Source organism: Podarcis melisellensis (genome assembly GCF_964234715.1).
Source record: "Podarcis melisellensis genome assembly, chromosome: 16".
NCBI classification, from domain to species: domain Eukaryota; kingdom Metazoa; phylum Chordata; class Lepidosauria; order Squamata; family Lacertidae; genus Podarcis; species Podarcis melisellensis.
The window spans coordinates 17,782,945-17,807,580 of record NC_138533.1 but is presented as its reverse complement, the minus strand read 5'-3'; the positions used below and the strand labels follow the sequence as shown (position 1 = coordinate 17,807,580).

The 24,636-nt window shown below is 46.3% G+C and overlaps 2 protein-coding genes and 1 long non-coding RNA gene across 7 annotated transcripts in view; 2 read left to right on the top strand and 1 right to left on the bottom strand.

The window, feature by feature from the left end:
* The window catches only part of LOC309359151, a 68,696-nt gene extending 48,739 nt beyond the window's left edge, over positions 1–19,957 (top strand). Inside the window, exon 3 of the long non-coding RNA XR_014163740.1 lies at positions 19,911–19,957. This is a non-coding gene — a long non-coding RNA (uncharacterized lncRNA). The remainder of the gene's footprint in view (positions 1–19,910) is intronic.
* TTC24 (tetratricopeptide repeat domain 24) lies at positions 4,114–24,293 on the bottom strand. 4 transcript variants are annotated; one of them, XM_081892359.1, is made up of 12 exons: positions 24,200–24,293; positions 18,802–19,607; positions 17,648–17,863; positions 16,091–16,219; positions 13,163–13,284; positions 11,577–11,696; positions 10,788–10,891; positions 9,429–9,577; positions 8,192–8,333; positions 7,618–7,697; positions 6,400–6,451; positions 4,114–5,195 (listed from the first exon to the last, which is right to left on the bottom strand). In XM_081892359.1, the coding sequence occupies exons 2-12, from the start codon at positions 19,571–19,573 to the stop codon at positions 5,090–5,092; spliced, it is 1,992 nt and encodes a 663-aa protein (XP_081748485.1). In that variant the 5' UTR covers positions 19,574–19,607; positions 24,200–24,293; the 3' UTR covers positions 4,114–5,089. The 4 variants fall into 4 exon arrangements, with proteins under 4 accessions (XP_081748485.1, XP_081748484.1, XP_081748483.1 ...); XM_081892358.1 differs by lacking the exon at positions 24,200–24,293 and adding an exon at positions 20,032–20,070; XM_081892357.1 differs by lacking the exon at positions 24,200–24,293 and having other exon boundaries at positions 18,802–19,935.
* Positions 22,039–24,636, top strand: part of IQGAP3 (IQ motif containing GTPase activating protein 3) — a 42,340-nt gene continuing 39,742 nt past the window's right edge. Inside the window, exons 1-2 of one of the 2 annotated variants that reach the window (XM_081892205.1) lie at positions 22,039–22,279; positions 22,482–23,191. In XM_081892205.1, the coding sequence (XP_081748331.1) occupies positions 22,828–23,191 (364 nt within the window). In that variant the 5' untranslated portion in view covers positions 22,039–22,279; positions 22,482–22,827. The remainder of the gene's footprint in view (positions 22,280–22,481; positions 23,192–24,636) is intronic. The other variant, XM_081892206.1, reaches the window with a different exon arrangement.

Genomic DNA, 24,636 nt, shown 5'->3' with positions numbered 1-24,636 from the left:
AATTAATAATAATAATAATAATAATAATAATAATAATAATAATAATTTATTATTTATACCCCGGCCATCTGGCTGGGTTTCCCCAGCTACTCTGGGTGGCTTCCAACAAAGTATTAAAATACAGTGGTCTGTTAAACATTAAAAGCTTCCCTAAACAGGGCTGCCTTCAGATGTCTTGTAAGTCTGGTAGTTGTTCTTCTCTTTGACATGTGATGGGAGGGTGTTCCACAGGGCGGGTACCACTACTGAGAAGGCCTTCTGCCTGGTTCCCTGTGACTTAGCTTTTCGCAGTGAGGGTATTGCCAGAAGGCCCTTGGTGCTGGACCTCAGTGTCCGGGCAGAACGATGGGGTTGGAGATGCTCCTTCAGGTATTCTGGACCGAGGCCATTTAGGGCTTTAAAGGTCAGCACCAACGCTTTGAATTGTGCTCGGAAACATACTGTGAGCCAATATAGATCTTTCAAGATCTATAGTGTTATGTGGTCTCGGCAGCCGCTCCCAGTCACCAGTCTAGCTGCCGCATTCTGGATTAGTTGTAGTTTCTGGGTCACCTTCAAATGTAGCCCCACATAGAGAGCACTGCAGTAATCCAAGCGAGATATAACTAGAGCATTCACCACTCTGGTGCAGATCGGGTCTCAGCCTGTGTACCAGATGGAGCTGGTAAACAGCTGCCCTGGACACAGAATTGACCTTCACCTCCATGGGCAGCTGTGAGTCCAAAATGACTCCCAGGCTGCTCACCTAGTCCTTCAGGGGAACAATTACCCCATTCAGGACCAGGGCATCCTCCACACCTGCCCACCTCCTGTCCCCCAAAAACAGTACTTCTGTCTTGTCAGGATTCAGCCTCAATCTGTTAGCTGCCATCCATCCTCCAACCATCCCCAGACACTCACACAGGACCTTCACCACCTTCACTGGTTCTGATTTGAAAGAGAGGTAGAGCTGGATATCATCTGCATATTGATGAACACCCAACCCAAACCCCCTGATGATCTCTCCCAGCGGCTGCATGTAGATGTGGAAAAGCATGGGGGAGAGGACAGAACCCTGAGGCACCCCACAAGTGAGAGCCCAGGGGTCTGAACACTCATCCCCCCCACCACTTTCTGAACACGGCCCAGGAGGAAGGAGCGAAACCACTGTATAACAGTGCCCCCAGCTCCCAGCCCCTCTAGACAGTCCAGAAAGATGTTATGGTTGATGGTATCAAAAGCCGCTGAGAGATCCAGCAGAACTAGGAAACAACTCTCACCTTTGTTCCTAGCCTGCCAGAGATCATCGACCAGCATGACCAAGGCAGTTTCAGTCCCATGATGAGGCCTGAATCCTGACTGGAAGGGGTTACCTTTGAAGGTGACTCAGAAACTACAACTAATCCAGAATGCGGCAGCTAGACTGGTGACTGGGGGCGGCCGCCGAGACCACATAACACCGGTCTTGAAAGACCTACATTGGCTCCCAGTACGTTTCCGAGCACAATTCAAAGTGCTGGTGTTGACCTTTAAAGCCCTAAACGGCCTCAGCTCAGTATACCTGAAGGAGCGTCTCCACCCCCACCGTTCTGCCCGGATGCTGAGGTCCAGCGCCGAAGGCCTTCTGGCGGTTCCCTCATTTCGAGAAGCAAAGCTACAGGGAACCAGGCAGAGGGCCTTCTCGGGAGTGGCGCCCGCCCTGTGGAACGCCCTCCCATCAGATGTCAAAGCGATAAACAACTACCTGACATTCAGAAGACATCTTAAGGCAGCCCTGTTCAGGGAAGTTTTTAATGTGTGATATTTTAGTGTGTTTTTGGTTTCTATGGAAGCCGCCCAGAGTGGCTGGGGAAATGCAGCCAGATGGGCGGGGTGCAAATAATAAATTATTATTATTATTATCCAACCAAGTCTCTGTTACACATGTCATGTCAAGTCCTCCATCCATGATCATGTCATGGATGGCAGTGGTCTTATGAATCATTGACCTGGCATTGCACAGCAGCACCTTCAGGTCATGTGGGTATCCCTTGCTGATTCCAGTATCCGTCCGGACAAGATCAGACCTGGAGGCAGGGATAACCCTCAAATAACGACTAAAGCTGCCTCCTCGGTAATGACATGATCTGGTCTTAGCGTAAATCCTCCTACCAGTGATCACTGAGATTGGTTGTCCCAGTGCAATTCCCCCATGGAACGTATCAATGACAGATGGACATCTATCTCCCTGATACTTTCATTTTAAGCTGCAAGTATTATGTTCTCCGGGACGATGGGCTGTTGTTCAAGAAGTGACTAGAGGTCAATGGAGTGACATGGTATCATGTTCAAGATGGACTCCATGGAATAATGGCCATGGCTGGTTGGTGGGCAATTGAATTTCCAAGCACAAATAAATGTTTGCAGAATGTAACACAGTTCTTATAAGATTTATAGAAATGAATGACAATCTTTGTCTTCCAACAACAGTCTTCCCCTTCGGTCCCTGCTCTTCAGCCATACAGTAAAAATAAAAACATGGATCCAAAATCTGACCTAGAATAATTTACTAAAAACATCTGTTAGTACATAAGCAAAGCCCTGCTGGAACAGTCCATTGGCCCACCTCATCCAGCATCCTATTCTCACAGTGACCTCTTGAAATGCCTGTAAGCAGTACCTGGATGCAAGAAAACTCTTCCCACTTGTTATTGCTAGCAACCAGTGTTCAGAGGCATACAGTTTGCAATAGTTGAAGGAGATCAGCCTCCTCCAGGAATTTGCCTAATCCTCTTCTAAAGCCATGCAACTGGGTCATCAAGTTAGCTCCTTCCAACTGCCGCTCCACAATGTATTATTAATTATTTAGCAATAGGGCAGGATCTCCTGTGCAATAAGATAAACCGAGTAATAAGAACTCAGTTAATTACACCAACATTAGGCAGGATTATAGTGAAACCCAAGGGTGGGGATATAAAATATTCCCCACCTTCAGTAATACTCCCTGTCTAACAGCTCCTTTGTTTTACAGAGAGGGATTGAGAAATGCAAGAAAATAGCAAAATAGCTGGAAGGTGTGTGTGCCCTCTCCTGTGTTGCTGTTTTTGCTTTTTTTTGGTAACACCCCTCCCCCCAAAAAATCCCCATCAGCATCAATAGCCTCCCTCTTTTTTGAGAGTCTCCTAATTCTATAAGGAGGGATGTAAAAAAAACCTGAAATCGCAAAGTGTCTTCTATGTTTTTCTCTCCTTCCACCCTAACATCCCTCCCTCCTCTTCTTTGCTACCTCCCCCCCCCCCGCACCAATCCCCCTTCTCCTTAACAGTCACCCAGCTTTATGGGGAAGGGAGAATGTCTGCAGGTGTGTCCTGTGCGCTTCATGCTTTCTTTCCCACCCCCCAATAGCAAAATATTTCTGTTTCTGTTCTTAATCGTGTTTTGCCCTCTTCACCCCAGTGTGAACTCTAATTTCGGGAAAGGCAGGCTGGGGCTGTCTTGTTGAGTGTGTCAGCTTTGCCCCACAGGGCAGTGGTGTTGCTTGAGTTCCCACTGGATTGAAAGCGGCTTCTGCAGGAGAACTTCCTGCTTTGTTGTGTCTTGTGTGTTTAGTGCAGAGCTTTCCAAACTTTTCATGTTGGCGACACACTTTTTAGGGATGCATCATTTCATGCCACAGTACTGTAATTCAGTTTTACTAGCAAACCAGAGGTTAAACTCATCCCTTTCCGGCCCTGGGAGAAGCAAGGGGGGCATTCACGTGACACACCTACATACTGCAGCCGACACACTAACATGTCATGACACGCGGTTTGGAAAGCTCTGATTGAGTGCTATTGTGTGTATGTTATCACAATGATATCCCATCTTTTCTACAGGGAGCTCAAGGTGGTTATGTGGTTCTTTCCCCTCCACCTCTATTTGCACAACCACCCTGTGAGGTAGGCCAGGCTGAGAGGCGGTGACTGGCCTGAAAGATCACGACCAGTGAGCTTCATAGCTTAGTAGAGGATTTGAAGCCCTTAAATTGTGCTAGCCCCCCGGTTGGTTTGAACATTATTCCTTTACTTCAGTTTTCCCAACTCTTCAAAACAGAGCAACCAGAGCTCTTTGCTCTTTTGCAAAGCCACATATTTAGACAGAGATGGAGGCATCTGCAAGAGATTTAATTTACTCCATAGCCCATACTTGGGTAATATTAGTAGCACCCCCATTATTTCAGACATCTTTGATGTGTGTTTCGTAACATGCATTCCAGCCAGGTGTTTGGTAACAAATTTGGGCTTATGCAATTTTTTTATGGGCACATGAGATACATGTATATGGAAAGGAGATTACTTGTGTGAAGTGACACTAGTGTAGCAGGATGTATTATTACAAAAAAAGAAGATTTGAAAATGATATGGTCCAGGGCATCATAAGTCCACAAACGCCCGCAGAATCTCACCCAATGTGCACTTGCTTCTATGAAGGCACACAATAGCAATCACACTTTGTGCTTTGTTCCCCTTGCTGGTCTAAACTGGTGAGTCAGTTTTTTTCTGTATGGGCAATATGTCATCCTCTCTTGTAGCAAGCCTTCACACTTGTCCCTTTCAAGTCCTTCCATCATGTATCTATCTAGAGCCATAGATGCGGCCCCTTAAAGAAATCCAATTAGTGGTTTATCCATGAAGCACAGTTGCATTACAGATTCAGTAATGCAAGTTCTGGGGGTTTTGTGATGTGTTGATATGTAATTTTGATCATCTCATTAAACACACAATACTTTATAAGAAATTTTGTGCACATATCTAGTAGTGAGCCGTGAGCCAGTTGGATCTGTGGTCTAACAAGGCAGTTTCCAATGCGACTAAACTGGTGTTATCAGAGCACCAATGATGTTGAGGGACCCAATGAATCCTGGGGGGGCCTTCATGCCTTGTGCGTGAACTTCCCAGAAGCACTTGGCCAGCCAGTGCTGAGAACAGGATGCTGGACTAGGTGGTCCCACTTTGGCCGGGCCCAGAAGAGCACTTGTGTTCCTCAGAAAAGCGGTGTAACACAGTTTACGAATGGTGGTTTGGACCTGAAGAGCATCAAGACCCTTCTAAAGCTCCCATCGGACAGTCAATTCAGCAGCAAGACACACCTGTCACATCAGAGCACATATTATGGACTTGAACCTGTTCCCCCATCCTTGCTGGCGACGAGGCTCCAAACTTTGGCTGGCAAAGGGTCTGGCAGGAGTTGGTGCAGCCCTGGAAAGAAAAGAGAAGAAGCGAGTTCCAAAACTTCTCTGTGGACCACCACAGCAGGGGTCCTCGAGGGAAGAGAAGGGCCACAGCTTAGTGATAGAGTCTCTGCCTTGCATACGGAAGGTCCCAGGTTCAATCCTTGTCATCTCCAGGAAAACTAGGATAGGAGAGGCTCTTGCCTGAAACCCTGGACAGCCACTGCTGCCAGTTAGTTCAACTTCAATCCATGCTGCTTTTTTAAAAAAATGGGTTTGGTAGAGCCAATTTTTGCCACATGACTCAAATTGATTCATAAATAAATAAATTGGTATGTATTTCACCAATCCCAAAGTTTGAGAGTCAGTAACCCAAATATTGTAAAGGTGGTTGTAAACAACCCCATTGAAATAGACAAGAGCGATTATGCAGACGTCGTTGCTGATTGCGAAGAGGCCCAGAAAATGTAGGTCCACCACTGAGGTGAGGTGGCCGCCTCTGTGGACAGGATCCACAGGGGCAGCAGATCCGACCTCCAAGGAATGCATCACCTGCTGCTGCTGCCACAGTGGCAGCAACTGCTGCAATGCACTCCTTGGAGGCTGGATCTGCCTTCTCCTTGGCAAACCCCCCCATGCTATGCCACAGTGGCATCATGGCAAATAGGAGCCACTGCTGGTCTCCTCCCACCCTTGCTTCCAGTGGAGATCTTTATTCCCCCTTTGTTCCTGATGTAGAGCTTCACTCACCCCTTCTTCCATGGCTGGCGGAGGGAGGGAGGGGGGAGGCACCATTTTGTGGTTCGCCTTAGGTGCCAAAATGTGTTTGGCTGGTAAGGTGGGTCACTGGGTGGACAGAGCCTTGGGCTTCAGCCCTGTACATGAGAAGAAGCGTCTCCATCCCAATCGTTCAGCCCAGACACTCAGGCCCAGCTCCGAGGGCCTTCTGGCGGTTCCCTCATTGTGAGAAGTGAGATTACAGGAAACAAGCAGAGGGACTTATTGGTAGTGGCGCCCACCCTGTGGAATGCCCTCCTATCAGATGTCAAGGAAATAAACAACTATCTGACTTTTAAAAGACATCTGAAGGCAGCCCTGTACAGGGAAGTTTTTTACTGTGGTTTTATAATTTGTTGGAAGCCGCCCAGCGTTGCTGGGGCAACCCGGCCAGATGGGCAGCATATAAATAAATAAATTATTATCCTTATTATACATTCTGTGAACCGACCTACCTCTCTAAGACCCTTGCTCTCAGGTGACCAGACTCGCACTCGTGGGGGCCTGCTGGGTGTGACATAAAAACAGCAGAATAAACCAGAGTTTAGGGCAGTGTTTCTCAAATGGACTGTGGAATGGCCTTGCCACAACCAAAGTACTGTGGCAAATATTCCAGCAATTTCCAAACCATATATTTAAAGCGCTATGATGCCAATTTCAACAGCTGTGGCTTCCTGCAAAGAATTCTGGGAGCTGTACTTTGTTAAGGGTGCTGAGAGTTATTAAGAGGCCAACATTCCCCCTCACAGAGCTACAATTCCCAGAGTTCCCTGAGAATATCAGGTATGGATGGTAACTCCACCCTTAGCAAACTACAGCTCCCAGGATTATTTGAGGGGAAGCCATGGCTGTTTAAAGTGGCATCCTTTTTTTTTCCAAATACATTTTTATTAAGGTTATGCACGTAACAAACATACATCCAAATACAAAAGAAAAATTTGTAACAAAAAAAAAAGAGTCAAGATATACAAGCCAACTTTTTCCTCTCTCTAACTATACAAAGATAGATTAATCTGGCTATTTCGCAAAACAGTAAAGGATAAAACAAAAACACCCCCCCACACACACACACAAAAAAAGTGGCATCCTAGTGCTTTAAATGTATGGTGTGAATATGGCCTATGTTAGTAAATTGCAAGCTGGTTATGCCAAACTCTACCTCCACCACCATTTTGTGACTCGTGGTCTACAGTAATTCCCAGCCCGCTCTCAAGTGAGCCCTGGGGACAGAAGGTCTCAGAACCTTTGAATTGGGGGAAAGCCATGAGAGGCCATGCTGTTTGTCCTACTTAGAAACATACATTTTCGGAAGGCAAGATTTTTCTGCAACAGGCCTCCTCAGTTTCTGACCCAAGCAAGCCATCTCCCAGCCATCCGGTCTACAGAACCACCCACTAACAGTAGCTCGGTCTTACCTGGATTGAGCTTCAGGACAGATGAAAGAAAGGCTTTCCTTCAAAATTTACCCCTCTTGGTTAAGGTTTTGCTCCGTGCTATTTTTTTCTAGCAAAAGAGGTGCCAGATCTCACCATGAATGCCTCCCTTTGTTCTCTTATAATGACAATGGCACCCACCTGAGAGGTGCCAGAACTGAGTTCCGGCAAGTTCCGGCTGAAAAAAGCCCTGGTTTTGCCCCTTCTGAGCAAGAGCCCTGCAGACACCACTGTACTTACTTAGTTGTGAATTGTGGGACTTCCTGTTCTGTAAGCAGCTGTGGCAGGAGGGATCCAGGTGCAGAAAAGCATTGAGATTGCTAGAAAAGAATAAAGGATGTCACTGAGATCTGATTTCCAGAATCACTGCTTCCTCCTCTGTTGTTGTTGTTGTTTTATTTTACAAACGCACAACATTTGGAAGGGAGACTGTGGGTGTTAATGCTCATGGAAAAACAGGCCTTCTCCTTCCCCAAATCATTCTTGCCTTGGGTTGACTCCACTTACTCAGAGCAGACTCAATTAAAATTGATGGGTCCAACTAACTTGTCCATTGAGCTCAATGGGACTACTCTGAGTATGACTTAACACTCAGCCATGGTTTGGTGCAGAGTCTGGGTTATGGCGGATCAGGTGAAGAGTAAGGGAATTGGTTGCTATTTATTTACAGTATTGCAAAAAAGGTAAATAAATGTTTTCTAAACTCTTAAAGGAAAAGATGTTTTGAACACCTTCCTTTTTCGAAATTAAGGGCACGTGCAGATATACCCAGTGCCAGCACCTTCTGGGGAGCAGCTATTGCTTCTGAGCTGACCTGTTAGCCTGTGTCTGATTGCGACAGGCAGAAGTCCCCATGGGCTGCTTGGTGTCTTCAGTGCTACTGCTGACAAACATGGCACGTCCGTTCGGAATTCCAGGAGTGGAGATCCTGTCTCCATGTGTTGCAGCGACCAACACTACAGGAAGATAAAGCGTTGAGAGGCAAAGTGGTTGAGAGGCAAAGCTGCCGATGCATCACCAATGTTATGGTGCCTATGAAAGGTCTCAGTAAATACCCCCTCAAAACACAATGCATGAAGGACTGTTTTCTCTTCCTGCTCAGTTCCTGTTTGCATTGACTCAGACTATCCCATGTTGAACAAGCTCCCTTTAAACATACCCTCATTTCATTGGAAGCCAGGACCTCCATTTGATCTGAACAGAGGGTATGTGCAAAGAGCTGCTCTCTGTGAGCACATGTAGCATGGCTAATGCGGGTGCCTTTTCCCATTGATGGGGAGGCTGCTGGGGGGGACATACCCACACTATTTTGTGATGCTGTCTCTCTTTCTGCTCTTTTAGATGTGACAGTAATTTTGCGTTTTGCCACACCACCACTGCAGACATTTTGTGACAGCACTTGCTCAAAATTCCACTGTCCTCAAAAGGTTCACGACCTGCAATCTACCTATTTCACCTCAACTGCAAGTTCACCATTTCACCACCAAATTTGGCTCTTGTCTTCACACATCACACTAAGTCAAGGTTTGCACTAACCACAGTTTGAGCTTCCGTCTTCGCCACAGGCCAACCACGGTTAAGAGCTGCTCAGCATAACCATCTCGAGCTGCAGTTACCTCTGCAGGTTGAGGAAGACCCAAAACTATAAGTTTGTCAGTCCCAGACAGATCTACACTATACATTTAAAGCACATCCAATGCACATTTAAAGCACGTGATGTCCCCCAAAGAACCCTGGGAACTGCAGTTTGCCCTTCACAGAGCTACGGTTCCCTGCACCCTCAACAAAGTACATTTCCCATGATTATTTGAGGGAGGTTGTGTGCTTTAAATGTGCATCTGATGTGCTTTAGATTGTGTGGTGTGGATCTGCATCACACCAAACCACGGTTGGCACAAACCTTGGTTGGCAAGACTCACATAGCAAGTCATGGTTTCTTATTCATAACCATGGTTTGGCCTGATGTCTGACTTGAGCCTCCATCTCTGTACTAGGGGAAAAATGGCACCATGCAGAGAAGACTCCAGGACCAGAAGTAGAGAGGGGGTTACCTGATGCTCCATGGGCAGCCTGCTGTGGTTTCAGATGGCTGCTATGAGGGACGACCATTTCCCCCCACTGAGAAGATCTCTGGTTCCATGGGGCCAGTGCAGACTGCTCTTCTATGGGCTGCGCCTGGTGGCATTGTTGTGTGACAGAGCTGCAAAGAGTCATGAAACAGAGGTGTGATATTCAGACAATACAAATGTTTATTTTGAGCCTTTGATGGTGTCTGTGTGTTCTTTTAATCTGGGGGTTGTAAGCTCAGGATTTCCTAAAGATCAGCTGTGACCAAACAGTGTTCTAATAATAATATTTGGAATGTGTTTTTAATTGACTTTGAGATAATATACATTAAATGAAAAAGATAAACACCACATAATGAGAAAATGTTAAACATCCTCCCTTCTCTCGCCAGAAACAAGGAAAGTATTCTTGTCCGTACTCTATTTGAAGATCTTCAGTCATGCTCATTTACTTGCCTATTATTGTTTTCCCTTCAACAGGGAGCTTGAACATCATATCACCCTAGTCTATGTCACCTAAAGGAACGTAGTTTTAACAAAGGGAAAGCTATCAGGAAGTACTGAAGCAAATGGCATGAGACTCGACCCGCACTCCCACTTGTCCTGTGCTTTCTAGGCATGCGTCAAGCACTTTTTAATTAATTAATTTTAATTTATTAAATTTGTATACAGCCCTTCACCCGCAGATCTCAGGGTGGTTTACAACATAAAAATACCAGAGGAAAACACAAAATACATAATGGAAACAAGAACATAGGGAATAAAATCGAACCTTGAGGAACACCACACCAAAGGCTCCATGGGGCCAAAGAACAGTCCCCAAGCAGCATCCTCTGGAAATCTCTCTCCAAGGAGTACTGGAACCACTGCAAAGCAGTGCCACTCCCCGCTCAACTCAGACAGACTTTGCCCCATCACTTCCCTTCGGACAACCTGCTCTTTGGCGCTAAATTGGAACCAATGGCAGTCTGCGGAAAACTCAATTCAGTGCTAAACCATGGCGTTCCCAGGGCAGTACTGGTGGGGCTAATGAATGTGTAAACCCATGGCGTTCTCCATTCTGGACACGTTAATTTGTGTAAAAAATGGCCACCTAGTGGCATAGAAAGTGTCTGTTTCTTTCCCCTCTTCAGTACTGCTACCTCGTGGGCTGTTCTCCATACATTTATAAATCATAAATCTGGTCCTATTATCCTGTAAATTTTGCCAAGTTATTCAGTCCACTTATTATTTCAGTGATTTATATTCTCTCTCATCTCTGGAAATCAGTCTAGGGAGAGAGAAACAGTAAGGAGACGAGAACTTGGACAGAGACACCATAACATGCACATTTCCCTTACTTACAATTCGCTGGCGTGGCACAGCATGGGAGGGAGGCTCTCATTCTTACGATGCGGCAACATAGCAAATCGAACCTGGCTTGAGGTCTGTGATGTAGGAAGCTGTTTCTGAGCAGAGAGAGAAACGGTCATAGCTAAAGTCCTAATGGATAGTCTAGCGCAGGCTTCCCTAACTTCATACCCTCCAGATGTTTTAGACATGCTGGTTAACCCAGATGGTAGTCAGAGTCCAACATCTTTGGAGGGCACCAGGTTGGGAGGAAGCTGATTTAGCCCAACCCCCTGGCTTAAAAAAATACTTCTACAAGTTTCAATTATTTTTCTCACTAGGAGGAAGTGAAACAGCCGAAGTTTAGTTTTGCGCTGTTATTTTCTTCTTACCTGGCTGTTCTCCCTCTGTGTAACATGTTAGAAGATTCTAGCACAGCTGTTAAAACAGATGTGGACTGCTATAAACATGTGGGAGACTTTGGCCTGTATCTGGGTCCCATGTGATTCCCCCCCCCCAAAAAAAATTAACTTGCCTCAGAGAAGCGACATGGTTTGCTCATCATGCTTGATGTTTATATTATGTTTCTGGACATGCTGTAAGCCGCCCAGAGTGGCTGGGGAAACCCAGCCAGAGGGATGGGGTATAAAATAACAACAACAACAACAACCTTTCCTCACCAGGAATTAATAATGTTTGTGAACATTCCGTGACTTTGCAAATGCTTGTCCAATGGTGGGTAGGGCAGGGGCTCACATGTTTAATGCCAACAAAATGGCACAAGGTGGCAAGCAGGGAACTCACCATGGAAGCAGACGGAAGAATCCCCCCACCATGGAAGAAATTGCTGTTCATGGACAGTTTGTTCTGGAGGGCATCTGTAAGTTTGTTCACAATTCGCTCCTGGGCTGTTCCTGAGACATCCTGGCATTAAAGAAAAGATATATGTAATAGGTTCAGTGAAGTTAGTGCGGATTCACAATTTTCTTTAGTTAATCAAGTAACTAGCCAGTGTATTAGAGCTATGGAGCCTTGGTGTAGGTTCAGCAGTGGTTCTTTTCAGGTTTCTAAGATGAAAAGGCACGGTTTTCTCTAAAAGGGGTGAAAGCTTACAAGTTTATAACTGCTTGTTTTTAGAAGCAAATACCACCTCAAGGATCTGGGTCTCACGTCTACTGATCTTTGAAACGAGGGCGATAACAGGCAACAACCATTGTTCACCTCAGGCAAATTTGCAACAGACATAGGACACTTCCAGATGATCTGTGTATCATTTCTCCTGATTTTCTTTGTGTAGAGGTTACGAGAAATTGCATCAACGCAAGTGCTGTCGCACACTTTCCAGCCAATTTCCCCAACACTTTCCTCATCACTACAAGTCTGATCTTCTGGGGAAGCGAGTCTGTTGTGCATGACATCCCATGTCCCACATGGTCTTGTTGGAGGCACTGCCACTAAGGACTGCTTGGCTGGCACTGACCTGTGAGAGACCTTTCCATAGTGGTTCCTCATTTGAGGAATGCCTTCCCTAGTGAGGTGCATCTTGTCTTCCCCACTGTTAAATTTCAGGAGAAATTTAGAAATATTCCTGTTCACCTAGGCATTTGACAGCTGAAAGACACCGTTCCTGGCCCCCTGAGGCCATGGAGTGAGAAAATGTTTTTAACTGTTTTTAGAATGTTTTAAAACTGTTCTTAGATTTTATTTTGTGATGCTGCGGGTGGTGCTGTGGTCTAAACCACTGAGCCTCCCGGGCTTGCCAATCAGAAGGTCGGCGGTTCAAATCCCCACGATGGGGTGAACTCCCGTTGCTCGGTCCCAGCTCCTGCCAACCAAGCAGAAAGGACCCCAAAAAGTGCAAGTAGATAAACTTCAGTGGGAAGGTAAATGGTGATTCCATGTGCTGCTCTGGTTTCAATGTTCCGTTGTGCCAGAAGTGGCTTAGTCATGCTGGCCACATGACCCGGAAAAACTGTCTGCGGAGCGGACAAACGTCGGCTCACTCAGCCTGTAAAGCGAGATGAGTGCCGCAACCCCAGAGTTGTTTGTGACTGGACTTAACTGTCAGGGGTCCTTTACCTTTTTTTATTTTTAACCATTGCTCTGTCCACCGCCCTGCACTCCTTCAGGAGCAAGCAGGGGATATAAATCAATTATGTAACTAAATTTGAAAAATACCCAACCATGATTGCACAACCTGAATTTGCCAGTATGTGACTGAACCCCACCCAAAAAAGAGTGACAGTCTGGAAATGCCATCAGTTACTCCAAATTCCTAAATTCTGAATGCACAAGTCCATTAAACAGCATGTCAGCAACAGGTTCATTTTGTATAATCAAAATACTGGCTGAAATTTAAATGCAGAACCAGCTACTGCAACAAGCGTTACCTGGCATTTAGAGAGCAAGGTAAGTGCCTCTTTGTAATACAAAATGGCTTTGCCAGGGTCTCTCAGGTGAGCGTGCGATGCCCCAAGCCCTTCGTAAGCTTGCCATTGGCCTGGAAGGTCACCTGTGCAGAAAAGGAGGAGAAGGGGTTGGAGAGAAGCAGAGCAGGGTTCATTCTGAAGAACAGACAAATGAGCCCATTATTTACTTTGTTTTACTTATAAAAAATATTTTGATACTGCTCTTTCTAAAAAATATCAAAGCAGAAATAGACTACTGTGGAAGAATGAACTCTTAATTGTCTGCACAGATCCAGTGGCATAGAAAAGTTTTCAGCAGATGTTTAAAAATAACCAAACATACCAGCTTTGTCTCCAATAACTTCAACAACCATTCCTCCATATTTAACAATAATAAGTCTTTCCATCTTTGTCCACAAGAGACTCTCTTCTGTGATCCTATAGTTCTTTACATATTATGTATTCATCTGTTTGCACCCAGTTCCATATCTTCTGTTCTCATTTCCTGTTGTTTTTGCCATGGTTGACCCCTGGCTGAATGTCTATCAGAAGAGTATTCCACAGGGCTGGACCAATGACACAAAAGGCTCAGGTTCCTGTTGCCATCAAATGAGACTTGCCAACTCAGGGAATTACAAACGGCACTCCTGCAGATTACTTCAATGAATGAGCTGGGATAGAAGGGTTAAAGCGGTCCCTGAGGGACCCTGGACCTAAGACATTTAGGGCTTTGTAAATGAATGCAAGGACTATGAACCTGGCTCAGTAACAAATGGACAGCTAGTCACAGCAGTTACATCTCTAAGTTCTGGAGGCCAGCTGCTAATGGGTTGGCTGGGACAATGGCCACACAGCCACTTGTTCTGTTGTCTGTAGGGTTGGGGGAGAAATGAGAGTCAGTTCACATTTAAAGCAAATTATCATTTTCCAAAACAGCATGCAAACCGAAACACAGCTAGCCTTTGAAATTTTTCCTTATCTGAATTTTGTGATGCAGCTCTCCTGCTAAACAATTGGTTCCAAAAGAATCCACGTTTTAAGGGAAAGCATAAAAATTGGGATATTTGTGAAAATAAGGTAACCCTGCCCGTACGGGCCAGTCTTGACAGACTCTAGGGTTGTGCGCTCATCTCACTCTAGAGGCCGGGAGCCAGCGCTGTCCGCAGACACTTCCGGGTCACAAGGCCAGCGTGACGAAGCTGCTCTGGCGAGCCAGCACAGCACACGGAAACGCCGTTTACCTTCCCACTAGTAAGCGGTCCCTATTTATCTACTTGCACCCGGGGGTGCTTTCGAACTGCTAGGTTGGCAGGTGCTGGGACCGAGCAATGGGAGTGCACCCCGCCGCATGCGATCGGCAAGTCCTAGGCGCTGAGGTTTTACCCACAGTGCCACCCGAGACCCTATTTGTGAAAATACCATGCACAAATGCAAGATTGCTCACAAAAATGTGCACATGTCAAAACTGCACACAGGTGTTTATCAAGAGAAATTTGCACCAAAATGCTGGTGAATTTTCATGAGGATTTATATATATATAAACAAAAATCATTGCAAATTGCTGAACAATGTGAAGGACTGAATTTAAGACTTGACAAATGAGAAACAGAGAAATGAAATTGGTGAATCCTTCTATCCCTTGTAGCCTGGTTTTCAAACTTGAATGACAGTAAGTGAACACATGGTTATCAAATGCCACAGTGGGAGGGCAAAAGTGTAATATATATCGTTACTCCTCTTGCGTATTGTCTTCCTAACCAGAGTTCTGCTGCCAGTCACAACATGTATCTTAAGTTTAAGAAACTCTCAGAAGCCAAATTCCCTGTCAACAGCTCCCCCAGCTACTTCCAGGAAGAATGCAGCCTAGGGGCTTTGGCCCTTTAGGTTGGCCTTAGGTAAGGTGAACAGAAACACAAACATGAAAGGAAGTGCCCCATGGATAGAGGCACTTATTATTGGCTGCCAGTTCTTTGCTGGGCCCAATTCAGGGTCCTCGCATTACTAATCAAAGCCCTAAATGACTTAGGCACCAAATATCTGAAGGACCACCTCCTTCCCTACAGACCCTCCCAGGTATTAAGAGCAACAGAGAGGGTCCTATTAGTAGTTCCATCACCCTGACAGGTTTAGGGGGTGGCCGCTGGAAGAGGCCTTCTCTGTGGCGGCCTCTAAATTGAGGAACTCTCCACAGAGTTGTGTCTGGCCTCTTCACTATCCGGCCTCTTTATGCTGGCCTTTGACACCTGAGATGTGTGTCTTCAGGGCGCTCCCTATTTTTCTGAATATATTATGTTTTAATTGTTTTTAATCCTGAATTTTAAATTGTTGTAACCTGCCCTGGGATTTGCTGCTGAAGGGTGGTAATAAATCTAATAATAATACCCTGTTTTCCCGAAAATAAGACAGTGTCTTATATTAATTTTTGCTCCCAAAGATGCATGAAGAAGAATGCGGTACACATTCATTGTCTAATTGTGAGTCAGCCAGATTTAAAGAGACCTCGCACTGCCTGAACAGCTCCGGCTGCGCTGCAGCCAATCAGTGAGCTGTGCGGCGGCACCCGCCACTACGGTCCAGAGGAGTCAGACGCCTTACGGTAGCTTTGGGGGCCTTATATTCCAGGGAGGCCTTATGTTTGGGGGGATGCCTTATATTACAGCGAGAGGCAAAACTGGAAGTAGGTCTTATTTTGGGCGGATGTCTTACTTTTGGGGAAGGACGGTAGTAATAAATAAATAATAATAATAATAATAATAATAATAATAATAATAATAATACATGAGTTTGGACCTGCCTTCACAGCTTTTTACAAAACAATTACAACCCCTTTGGCCTTGGTGATGCAGGGTGGGAAAACACTTTCCCTGGATCTCTCTCCCATCTTTCCCGTCTCCACACCTCATTTCTCACCTGAGTCCTTGAAGGCTTGGAGCGCATGAAGGTAATGTTCCCCAGCAGCTTCGTGGTCATCCAATTGGCTCAGCGCATAGGCCAAGTTGCCAAAACACTGTCCCTGAGCTCTCCTGTTTCCCAGGGCACCTGCACAAAAATATCCACAAACTGTGGGTTCCATGAAGCGTTCCACCTATTACTGAACAATTTTTTTGTTTTCACAGGCCCCTCTCTTGAGCCTCACACAGGGAGACTGGGGAGGGGGAGCAAAGTGTTCCCTTTCACTTGACATCTGGGCCAGGAAAAAGCTTCACCTGGTGGGTTTTTGCCTGTCACTCTGTTGTAAAATACACAGGAGGTGATAATGTTCAATCCAAGATGTGTAATTAAAAAGGGTAAAGGGACCCCTGACCATTAGGTCCAGTCGTGACCGACTCTGGAGTTGCAGCACTCATCTCGCTTTATTGGCCGAGGGAGCTGGCGTACAGCTGGTCATGTGGCCAGCATGACTAAGCTGCTTCTGGCGAACCAGAGCAGTGCACGGAAACGCCATTTACCTTCCCGCCGGAGCGGTACCTATTTATCTACTTGCACTTTGACGTGCTTTCGAATTGCTAGGTTGGCAGGAGCTGGGACCAAGCAACAGGAGCTCACCCCGTCGCGGGGATTTGAACCGCCGACTTTCTGATCGACAAGTCCTAGGCTCTGTGGTTTAACCCACAGCGCCACCTGCGTCCCAATATGTAGTTAGGCAGCTAGTAAAAGGATTGTTGAACAGGGACGGAATTCTGAGGCACAGCCATTTTTGTTTTCAAAAGAACTGCCCAGTTTTCTGACATCACCATCATATTAAGTTCCACCAGTGTACATGGGGCCCTAAAGAGCTTTGTTGGCAAAAATCAACGAGTCCCTGCTTCAAAGGAGCTTACTATCTAAAACAGACAACAGGGAAAACAACAGCAGTAGTGAGGAGATCAACTTGAAAAAGAATAATGCTGCAAATATGAGGGGACAGCGCTCACCAACCTGGTGCTCTCCATATGTTTTGGACTACAACTCCCATAAGCTGCAGTCAGCAAGGTCATGCTGACTGGGCTAATGGGAGTTGTAGTCCAAAATGGCCATGCTGGCTAGGGCTGATAGGAGTTGTAGACAGAAACATCTGGTGGGCACCAGGTTGGCAAAGGCTGGTGAACAGATATATTTTTTTTCTTTTTACTTATGCTATCTTTTATTCACTCCCTTCTTGCCCAAGAGGTTAAAAGTTGGCTCATGTCCTTCTAGAATTCAGAGGCTCCTTGTTTTTGTAGTGCTGTTTTGTTGCTTTCAGTAAACAGATCTCCCCACTGAGGATAGCATTCCATGCATTCGATGCCCAAAGTTCATGGTGCAATAAATCTTTACTGATTACAAGGCTCTTTAAAAAATATTAAGTGTTACTTTATCTCAGATTTCACCACTGTACCCCTTTTTGTCTCTTGTTTTCTACATCACTTTGTGTGCTTCTAGTCAGACCCCATCTGGGCGTTTGCACAAGTAACCTGGACCAGTTTGGTGTCCTCTACAGCAACTTACTGTGTAGTGAGGCGGCCCTCCGGTGAAACCCCAGAGCCTTCCGGAAGTTCCCAAGGGTGTTATGGGCAGCCCCAAGGTTCTGAAGGACGACTGCTTCTTCACACCGGCCGTCAGCATCGGTTTGGCAGAGTGGAAGAGCTCTCTCAAAGCTTTCCGCTGCTAAGGAGAAGATCTTGAGCTGGGAGAAGCAGAGCCCAATGTCATTATAGAGTTTTCCTGGGGTGGGGAGAGCGGGAGAGAGAGAGAGAGAGAGAGAGAGGGAGGGAGAAGAAAAACAGCATACATTGATAAATATATGAATCAATTCAATATTAAAATAGTTTTATAGGTTTGGGGGTTCCGTCTGAATGATGCCAATGGGTCCCTTTCAAAAAGTGATCCTGTACCTGTGAGTGCAGAATGTGTAAGAGGGAATCTGGTGAACAGGTCCAACTAATTCCTTTGTTAAGGTAATGGCCCTCGCTGGTCAGTTAAGTGTCATGATTTACATGTCCAAAGACATGTTGTCTTAGAGACAAATGGGTGGGCCTCTTCCCACCTCACCTGATTCCTAGGTAATACATTAAGGTTGCCAGGTCAGGAGCATCTCAGCCCCTGATATTTCAGGGCCCAAACCTGAGACCTAGGGGAGGTTCCTGGTGAGGTCACAGAGGCTGACCTTGGAGATGCAGGTTAATTGGTAGAGAGGGAGTGGAGGAAGGCAGACCACCCAGAAGGTCTATACTATAATTTGCTGCCAGCTCCTGCCGTTCTGGAGCTTGCAATCTGCATGCATAGTCATTACACACACACAAGAGTGTATGGCACTCTTGACCACTTGCAGATTCAAAACCTTGACTCGCCACCTGGAAGAGGCCAGGCAAATGCAACCCTATTATTAATTATTATTATTATTATTAAATTTGTATACCAGCCTTTATCAGCAGGTCCCAGTGCAGTTACAATACAAGCGCAAATCACAATATAAAAACATAAATTACATAATAAAAACAACAACCACCACCCAATAATCCCCCACTCCCCAACAAATTTTAAAAGGGCATTGGATGTCAATCAGCCACAAGACTGGTTAAAAGAGGAACATTTTTGCCTATGGTACACAGGCATCATGTGGCTGACCCAAACTCTTCCTTTCAGGGTCCCTTAAGACATACCCAGCAGAGCTTTGTTTGAGAGACTCTCACACAGCAAGCGGCACTCGTTCAACACCTTGACAATGTCACTGGCGCCATACTCTCCGCTCTGAAGCATATAGTTGCCGGCTTTGCTGAGGGCCACTGCGGCGGCTTCTAGGCTCTCGACTTCCACGTAGGCCCGGCCGGCTTCCTGGAAGCACTGGGCGGCCCGCGAAGGGTCTTCCATGCCCAGGTAGCAGTAGCCCATCTTCATGTAGGTGCTGGCCTCACTGCCGGCCTGGACCGAGTGGTAGTGATCCTGGGCCTTGCGGAAAGACTCCAAGGCCTTGGGGAAATCCCGCAGGCCTTCGTGGGCTGCCCCAACGTTGAAGAAAAGGTCCCCGAGATGCTCCCCGGCTTCTCCTTCCTCAGAGTGGGATTTGAGGAGGAACTCCAAGCCCTTCTCCGGCTTCCCGGCCTCCACGTAGGCTGCACCCAGGTTGAAAGCGCACACCTTCCGGGCCTGAGCACTTGAGGTTTCCAAGGAGAGGGCAAAGGCCTTCTTGAAGCATGATAAGGCCTCTCCAATGGCACCAAGCTGCAGAGCCTGGTGGCCAGCTTTGGTGTGATCTTCAATCTTGGCTTCTTTCCTCAAGGGCACCTCGCCTTCCTTCTCAGGTTCCCCGGGTGCCTCTGCCTCTGCCTTTCCTTTCCATTTCTTCTTTTTCTTGTTGGGCACCTTAGAGCCCTGCCGTCCACCTTCTTCTGGGCTGAGCTGTGCCTCCAGTACAGAGGATTCCTCCAGAGCCATCAGTGGTTGCTGCTCAGCTGGTGGGAGTCCATTTCTAGGGGAAACAGGAGCAAGAGAGAGCGTCACGGGGAGGACATCCAATAAAGCGGAAACCTTGTCATCGTTTCATGTCGTTAACAGCACTTGCAATACACCACCAGTTTCAAAATCAGCTCAGGAGGTTTAAAAAAAGAGAGAGAGGGTGCAAAGCGTTTTCCGGAGACCTGGATGGATGCAAAAACAAAGTGTAGGGAAAACTTGATGTGAGAAAGCAATGGGGAAGAAGGGAGAGGAGAGATAACAACAGGAAATTGGGTGAGTGTTGGCTTCAGCTGTTGAATTTATTCCTGTTTTGCAGCTGTGAAAGAAAGAAACAGGAGCCCCTGTGCAAGAAGAAGATGAAGAATAAAAAGAAGAAAAGTTGGTAACTAATTTATTTAAACACATGCCTACAATAATAATAAAGGTCTATGACTCACCGAGACGAAAGTCAGTAATATTTTTCTAGTGAACGCTGATTTGTGGAGCTACAGATCACTTTTGCCAATGCTGTCAAATGTCAGCATCACGCAGGAAAGTTCATTTGGTGAAATTTTCAAGGGTTTCTTATTTAAAAGACTTTTTTATGCGCAGGCTTTCTTCGTAGAGTACAACAAACATTTTTCAAGATCATGTACATATATATCTTTCAGATGTGCAATTTGATGGAGGCCTTTTGTAGGAAAATGTAAGAAATTGTCACCATGCCAATCTCCCAGTCCCTGCAGAGCAAACTCTGGCCTCCCTCCCTCCTTCCCATGATGGCTTGCGAGGATTCAAGTTTCTTTTCAGTGTGCCTGAGACATGCTGACTCTCTCCATGGCAACCAGCTCTAACAACTGAGGACCCACATCTCTCTCTCCCTCTCTTCCCAAGGTTACCTGTGATGGTATTTGCATGCAGCCAGTCTTCTGTTGCTTTTTAAAGACACAGGTACATTCTTATGAGGTGCACAGACTTATGTGCCTGGCAGAAGCATGCAAGTGTAAACAGAGAATTAGCCAGACCCTGGGGGGCGTGGTGGAAATCTACCTATTCATTTTGGCCTGTTTATTTGGATTAAGCCTTGGTTCTTAAACCAGTGTCTTAGACCTTAAGAAGACATCTGAAGGCAGCCTGTATAGGGAAGCTTTTTAATGTGTAATATTTTATTATGTTTTTATATATGTTGGAATTCACCCAGAGTGGCTGGGGCAACCTGGTCAGATGGGTGGGGTACAAATAAATTATTATTATTATTATTATTATTATTATTATTATTATTATTATACCTCTTTGGTCACATCTCCTGCTGCATGATTTGGCTTCTTTTGTTTGAGGACCCAGATGCAGGGAATGCTACTTTAGCTCTTACATTTTGGGATCTTGGGGACATCCAGGGTGCAGCCTGAGCTCTCCTGCCTCAGGCTGTGTAAGCAGAAAGCACTGGTGGCAGCCTATTACTGGCTTTTATTGACAGCATCCGCTCCCCCTTTCTGTGTGCGTGGGGGGGGGTGCTCTGCCTTGGTACCCCCAGGTGTGGGACTGAGGTCAGGTGTTTGTGTTTTGGAGTCCCAGGGGGAGGAACTGGACAGCAATGTGCCCACATTTGCTCCCATCTAGACTTAGAAGGTAGGGCCGCGGGTGGCGCTGTGGGTAAAACCTCAGTGCCTAGGACTTGCCGATCGTATGGTGCAGCGGGGTGAGCTCCTGTCGTTCGGTCCCAGCTCCTGCCCACCTAGCAGTTCGAAAGCACTCTTAAGTGCAAGTAGATAAATAGGTACCGCTTTATAGCGGGAAGGTAAATGGTGTTTCCGTGTGCTGCGCTGGTGCTGGCTCGCCAGCTGCTGCTTCGTCACGCTGGCCACATGACCCAGAAGTGTCTTCGGACGGCGCCAGCTCACGGCCTCTAGAGCGAGATGAGCACACAACCCTAGAGTCGGACACGACTGGCCCGTACGGGCAGGGGTACCTTTACCTTTAGACTTAGAAGGTAAAATTTTTGCAAAGCACCTCCTAACAAAAACTACCAGCAGTCATGGGTGTAGCCAGGGGGAGCAGTTGCCCCCTCTAAATCAAGTAAATAAATAAAAATACTCAACTAACTGACCAACTGAGTGGCAGATAGCTCTGCCCTCCCGCTAACGAAAGTCCTCCCCCCACCCCCGCAATACCAGCGCCCATACCAGCGATGCTCAAAAGATTTGACACGGCATTATAGGAAAGGGGTTTTTGTGTGATTCATGTAAGGTTTATGCAAATGTGATTTGTGCAAACCACAGACCAATCTGCGAAGCCCCTTCCAACGCTACAATTCTGATTCTGTGAAATGAACGAGCCGCAGAGGGTCCCTAAATTTATGATTAAAATGACCCAGCAGAAGGTTGCTCACGCGGAGGGGGCGGAAGAGCTGCGTTTGTGCAGGGATAGCAAAGCGCGCAGTCCCGGCAGCGTGCCCTCAGAACTTGCAGCCATGCCCTCAGAAACCTAGGCTAGAATGCACTGGGCATTTGTACTAAGGAGGGTGTCGCTTCTCGATCTTGTGGCCGAGATCAAAGTGAAGTATCTGGGTTGTTGTTGTTTTTTACAGTTTAACATTTTGTTCACACCTGGAGAATATACGTACCAGATATTAAAGAGTTTTTTGAAACTAGGAGATGGATTTGTGGCTTGCTCCACGCACTGAACCGGGAATTGGAGCGTTTCCAGGTACAGTGCCATTTCTTAATTTTGGTTTAAAAACAGGTGAGTGAGTTTCTTGTTTTCACAAGTGTTATGCAGAGTTGTTCTTATTTTTTAAAAAAGTTGTGGGGTGAACGTAGGGATTAGATTGGTAATTGACACCATTTCCTTTTTCCCCCTCGTGTTGGAATTTTAGCAAGCAGTCCCTCCTTTGCTTTCTTCTTTACAGATGCATATAAAGATAGCGAGGACTGAAAATGGGGACTTCAGACCACGAAAGCTTATGCGACAATAAATTTACTAGCGTGATCTTCTTCCCGTTTTTACTTCTCAAGCAGGCCTGACTTTTTGGAGAACCCCTCTCTTTTAATCAGCCCATTTGAAAAGAAAAATGACACCAAGCACGATTATGCGCGCAAAAAGGAACTGAAAATACTGTAGCAAAAGGACGCCCATAAATCCGTTTGTCTCTGACAAACAAGCAACAAGAGTCTTGCTGCGCCTTAGGTGGCCCTCCGGATAGTTTGAGGACTGCGGCTCCCATCAGCCCCAGCCAGCATGCCCAATGGGTAGAGATGGTGGGAGTTGCAGACCAGCAGCTGTTGCAGCCCCGCAGCGAATTTCCCCGTCCCTGGTTTCTGGAAACTGGGGAGCTCGAACACGCTTTGCTCCTCCTTGCTTCCCGAGCTTTCCCTGCAAACCCCGCCCGGGAAGGCGTACAAAGCATCCCGCAATGCAACTGCTTTGGCTGGGCTCACCAAGGAAACTACAGGTCCCAGGATCCTCCGCGGCGGCCTCAGCTGGAAAGAAAACGAAGGGAGGCGGCGGGAGATTCAAACTTCCAGCGCGGAGCTTGCTTGGCTCCTCCAGAGGAAGCGGAGCCGCCGGAGATGGAGCAGACCCACCAGCGCGCGGGGGGCGGGCAGGCCAGACCCAGCTGTGAGTTGCCCGTCGGGGTTGGGCTGGGCTAGGGGGGTCGGGCGTACAAGCCCAGAGAGTCGAAGGTGGGGGACCCGGGGAGGGGAATGTAGCACAGATATCTGTTTGTCTGACTGCATTTCAAATTATGTCGCTTTTTTCTTTTGCATCCCTGGTGAGTGATTTAGGTACAATCCTATACACTCTTTGAAGTCATTGTGAAATAATAACTATGATTCTATGAATTCAAGACAAGGAAACGAGATCCATACTTAGACCACACCTTTGTGGGTGGGATCCACCGAAACGCGACGAGCTTTCAATCTGCCCAGAGCTATTTATCGGACGAAATATGACATAAAAGGGGAAGAGCAAGGGCGGGGGGACTTATTTAACCTGAAATCTCTATCTTGGACCTGAGCCCCTAAGCTTGACCTCATGGCTGCAACACTCTAATTAAAAAAGGTCTACTTCAAAGTCTCCCTGTGACAGGGAGGCGGTGCAATTGAAGTTAGTAAGGCTTTATTTCTGAGTACCGGTAAATGTGCCTGGGGGAGCCACAGGGATATGCCCCTGTTCCAGGTGCAACATATTCACTTACCATGTAATTCTATCCTGGCATATCTACTTGGAAGTATGCTCTGTTTTTTCAATGGGACTTACTGCAAGTTTAGTGTGTGCAGCCATCTGCATCTCAAAATACTTTGCATTCTACCATTTGCAGATTTTTCTTCATTTCTCTTGGTATGTATCGTAACTTACAAAAGGTGAATGAGAATGGAAGTTTATTTTTATTGTAAAATCAGCCCTTAATGAAATTAAGCAGTTGTTAAAACCTGTTTAGCTCTCCATATTGAAATTTTGGGCTGTTGATTTTTACCCATGGACTCCTTGGTCCCCCTCACCACAAAATCTCTGTCTGTGGACCTGCAGAAAAGCAAATAACTTTGTTGTGTACTCGGAGGAATTAGTTGCTTACCTTAATTGGATTGACAAGCATAATTATAATAATAAATAATATGAAGCTACCTTATACTGAGTCAGACCAATGGTCCATCTAGCTAGTATTGTCTCCCCTGACTGGCAGCAGTTCAGGCAGGGGTCTCTCTCTTTTCTTTTTGTGGGAGGGGGGGAGATACAGTGCATGGTTTGGTCACTGTAGGAAAGGATGCTGTGTGAAATGGATGTTGGATGTGATCCTATCAGGCAATTCTTCCATTGATATTTATCCACTCTCACCCAACTGCCTATGAAGCAATGTTTTGTTAACTTTCCTCTTAAAGCAGCAGTGTGTGTGTGAAAGAGAGCGTAAGCACACAGACACACCACACATACCCCTCCTACCGTGCAAAATATCTGTTTACATGCTTTCAAAAGAACCGTTAGGAATGAAGTGAGTGCCTGTGAAATGCCTTGCCAGTTTGGCAGCAAGGATAGAGTTTGAAGTGAGTGAGTCATAACATTGA

Excerpts from the sequence above, each read along its gene's own strand:
- TTC24 (XM_081892359.1), bottom strand. The coding sequence starts at position 19,573 with ATGGCTCTGGAGGAATCCTCTGTACTGGAGGCACAGCTCAGCCCAGAA. Across the intron at positions 17,864-18,801 it reads CTCAAACAAAGCTCTGCTGG|GAAAACTCTATAATGACATT; the intron begins GTATGTCTTAAG and ends TCCCCACCCCAG. Across the intron at positions 7,698-8,191 it reads AATCAGACACAGGCTAACAG|CAATCTCAATGCTTTTCTGC; the intron begins GTCAGCTCAGAA and ends ATTCTTTTCTAG.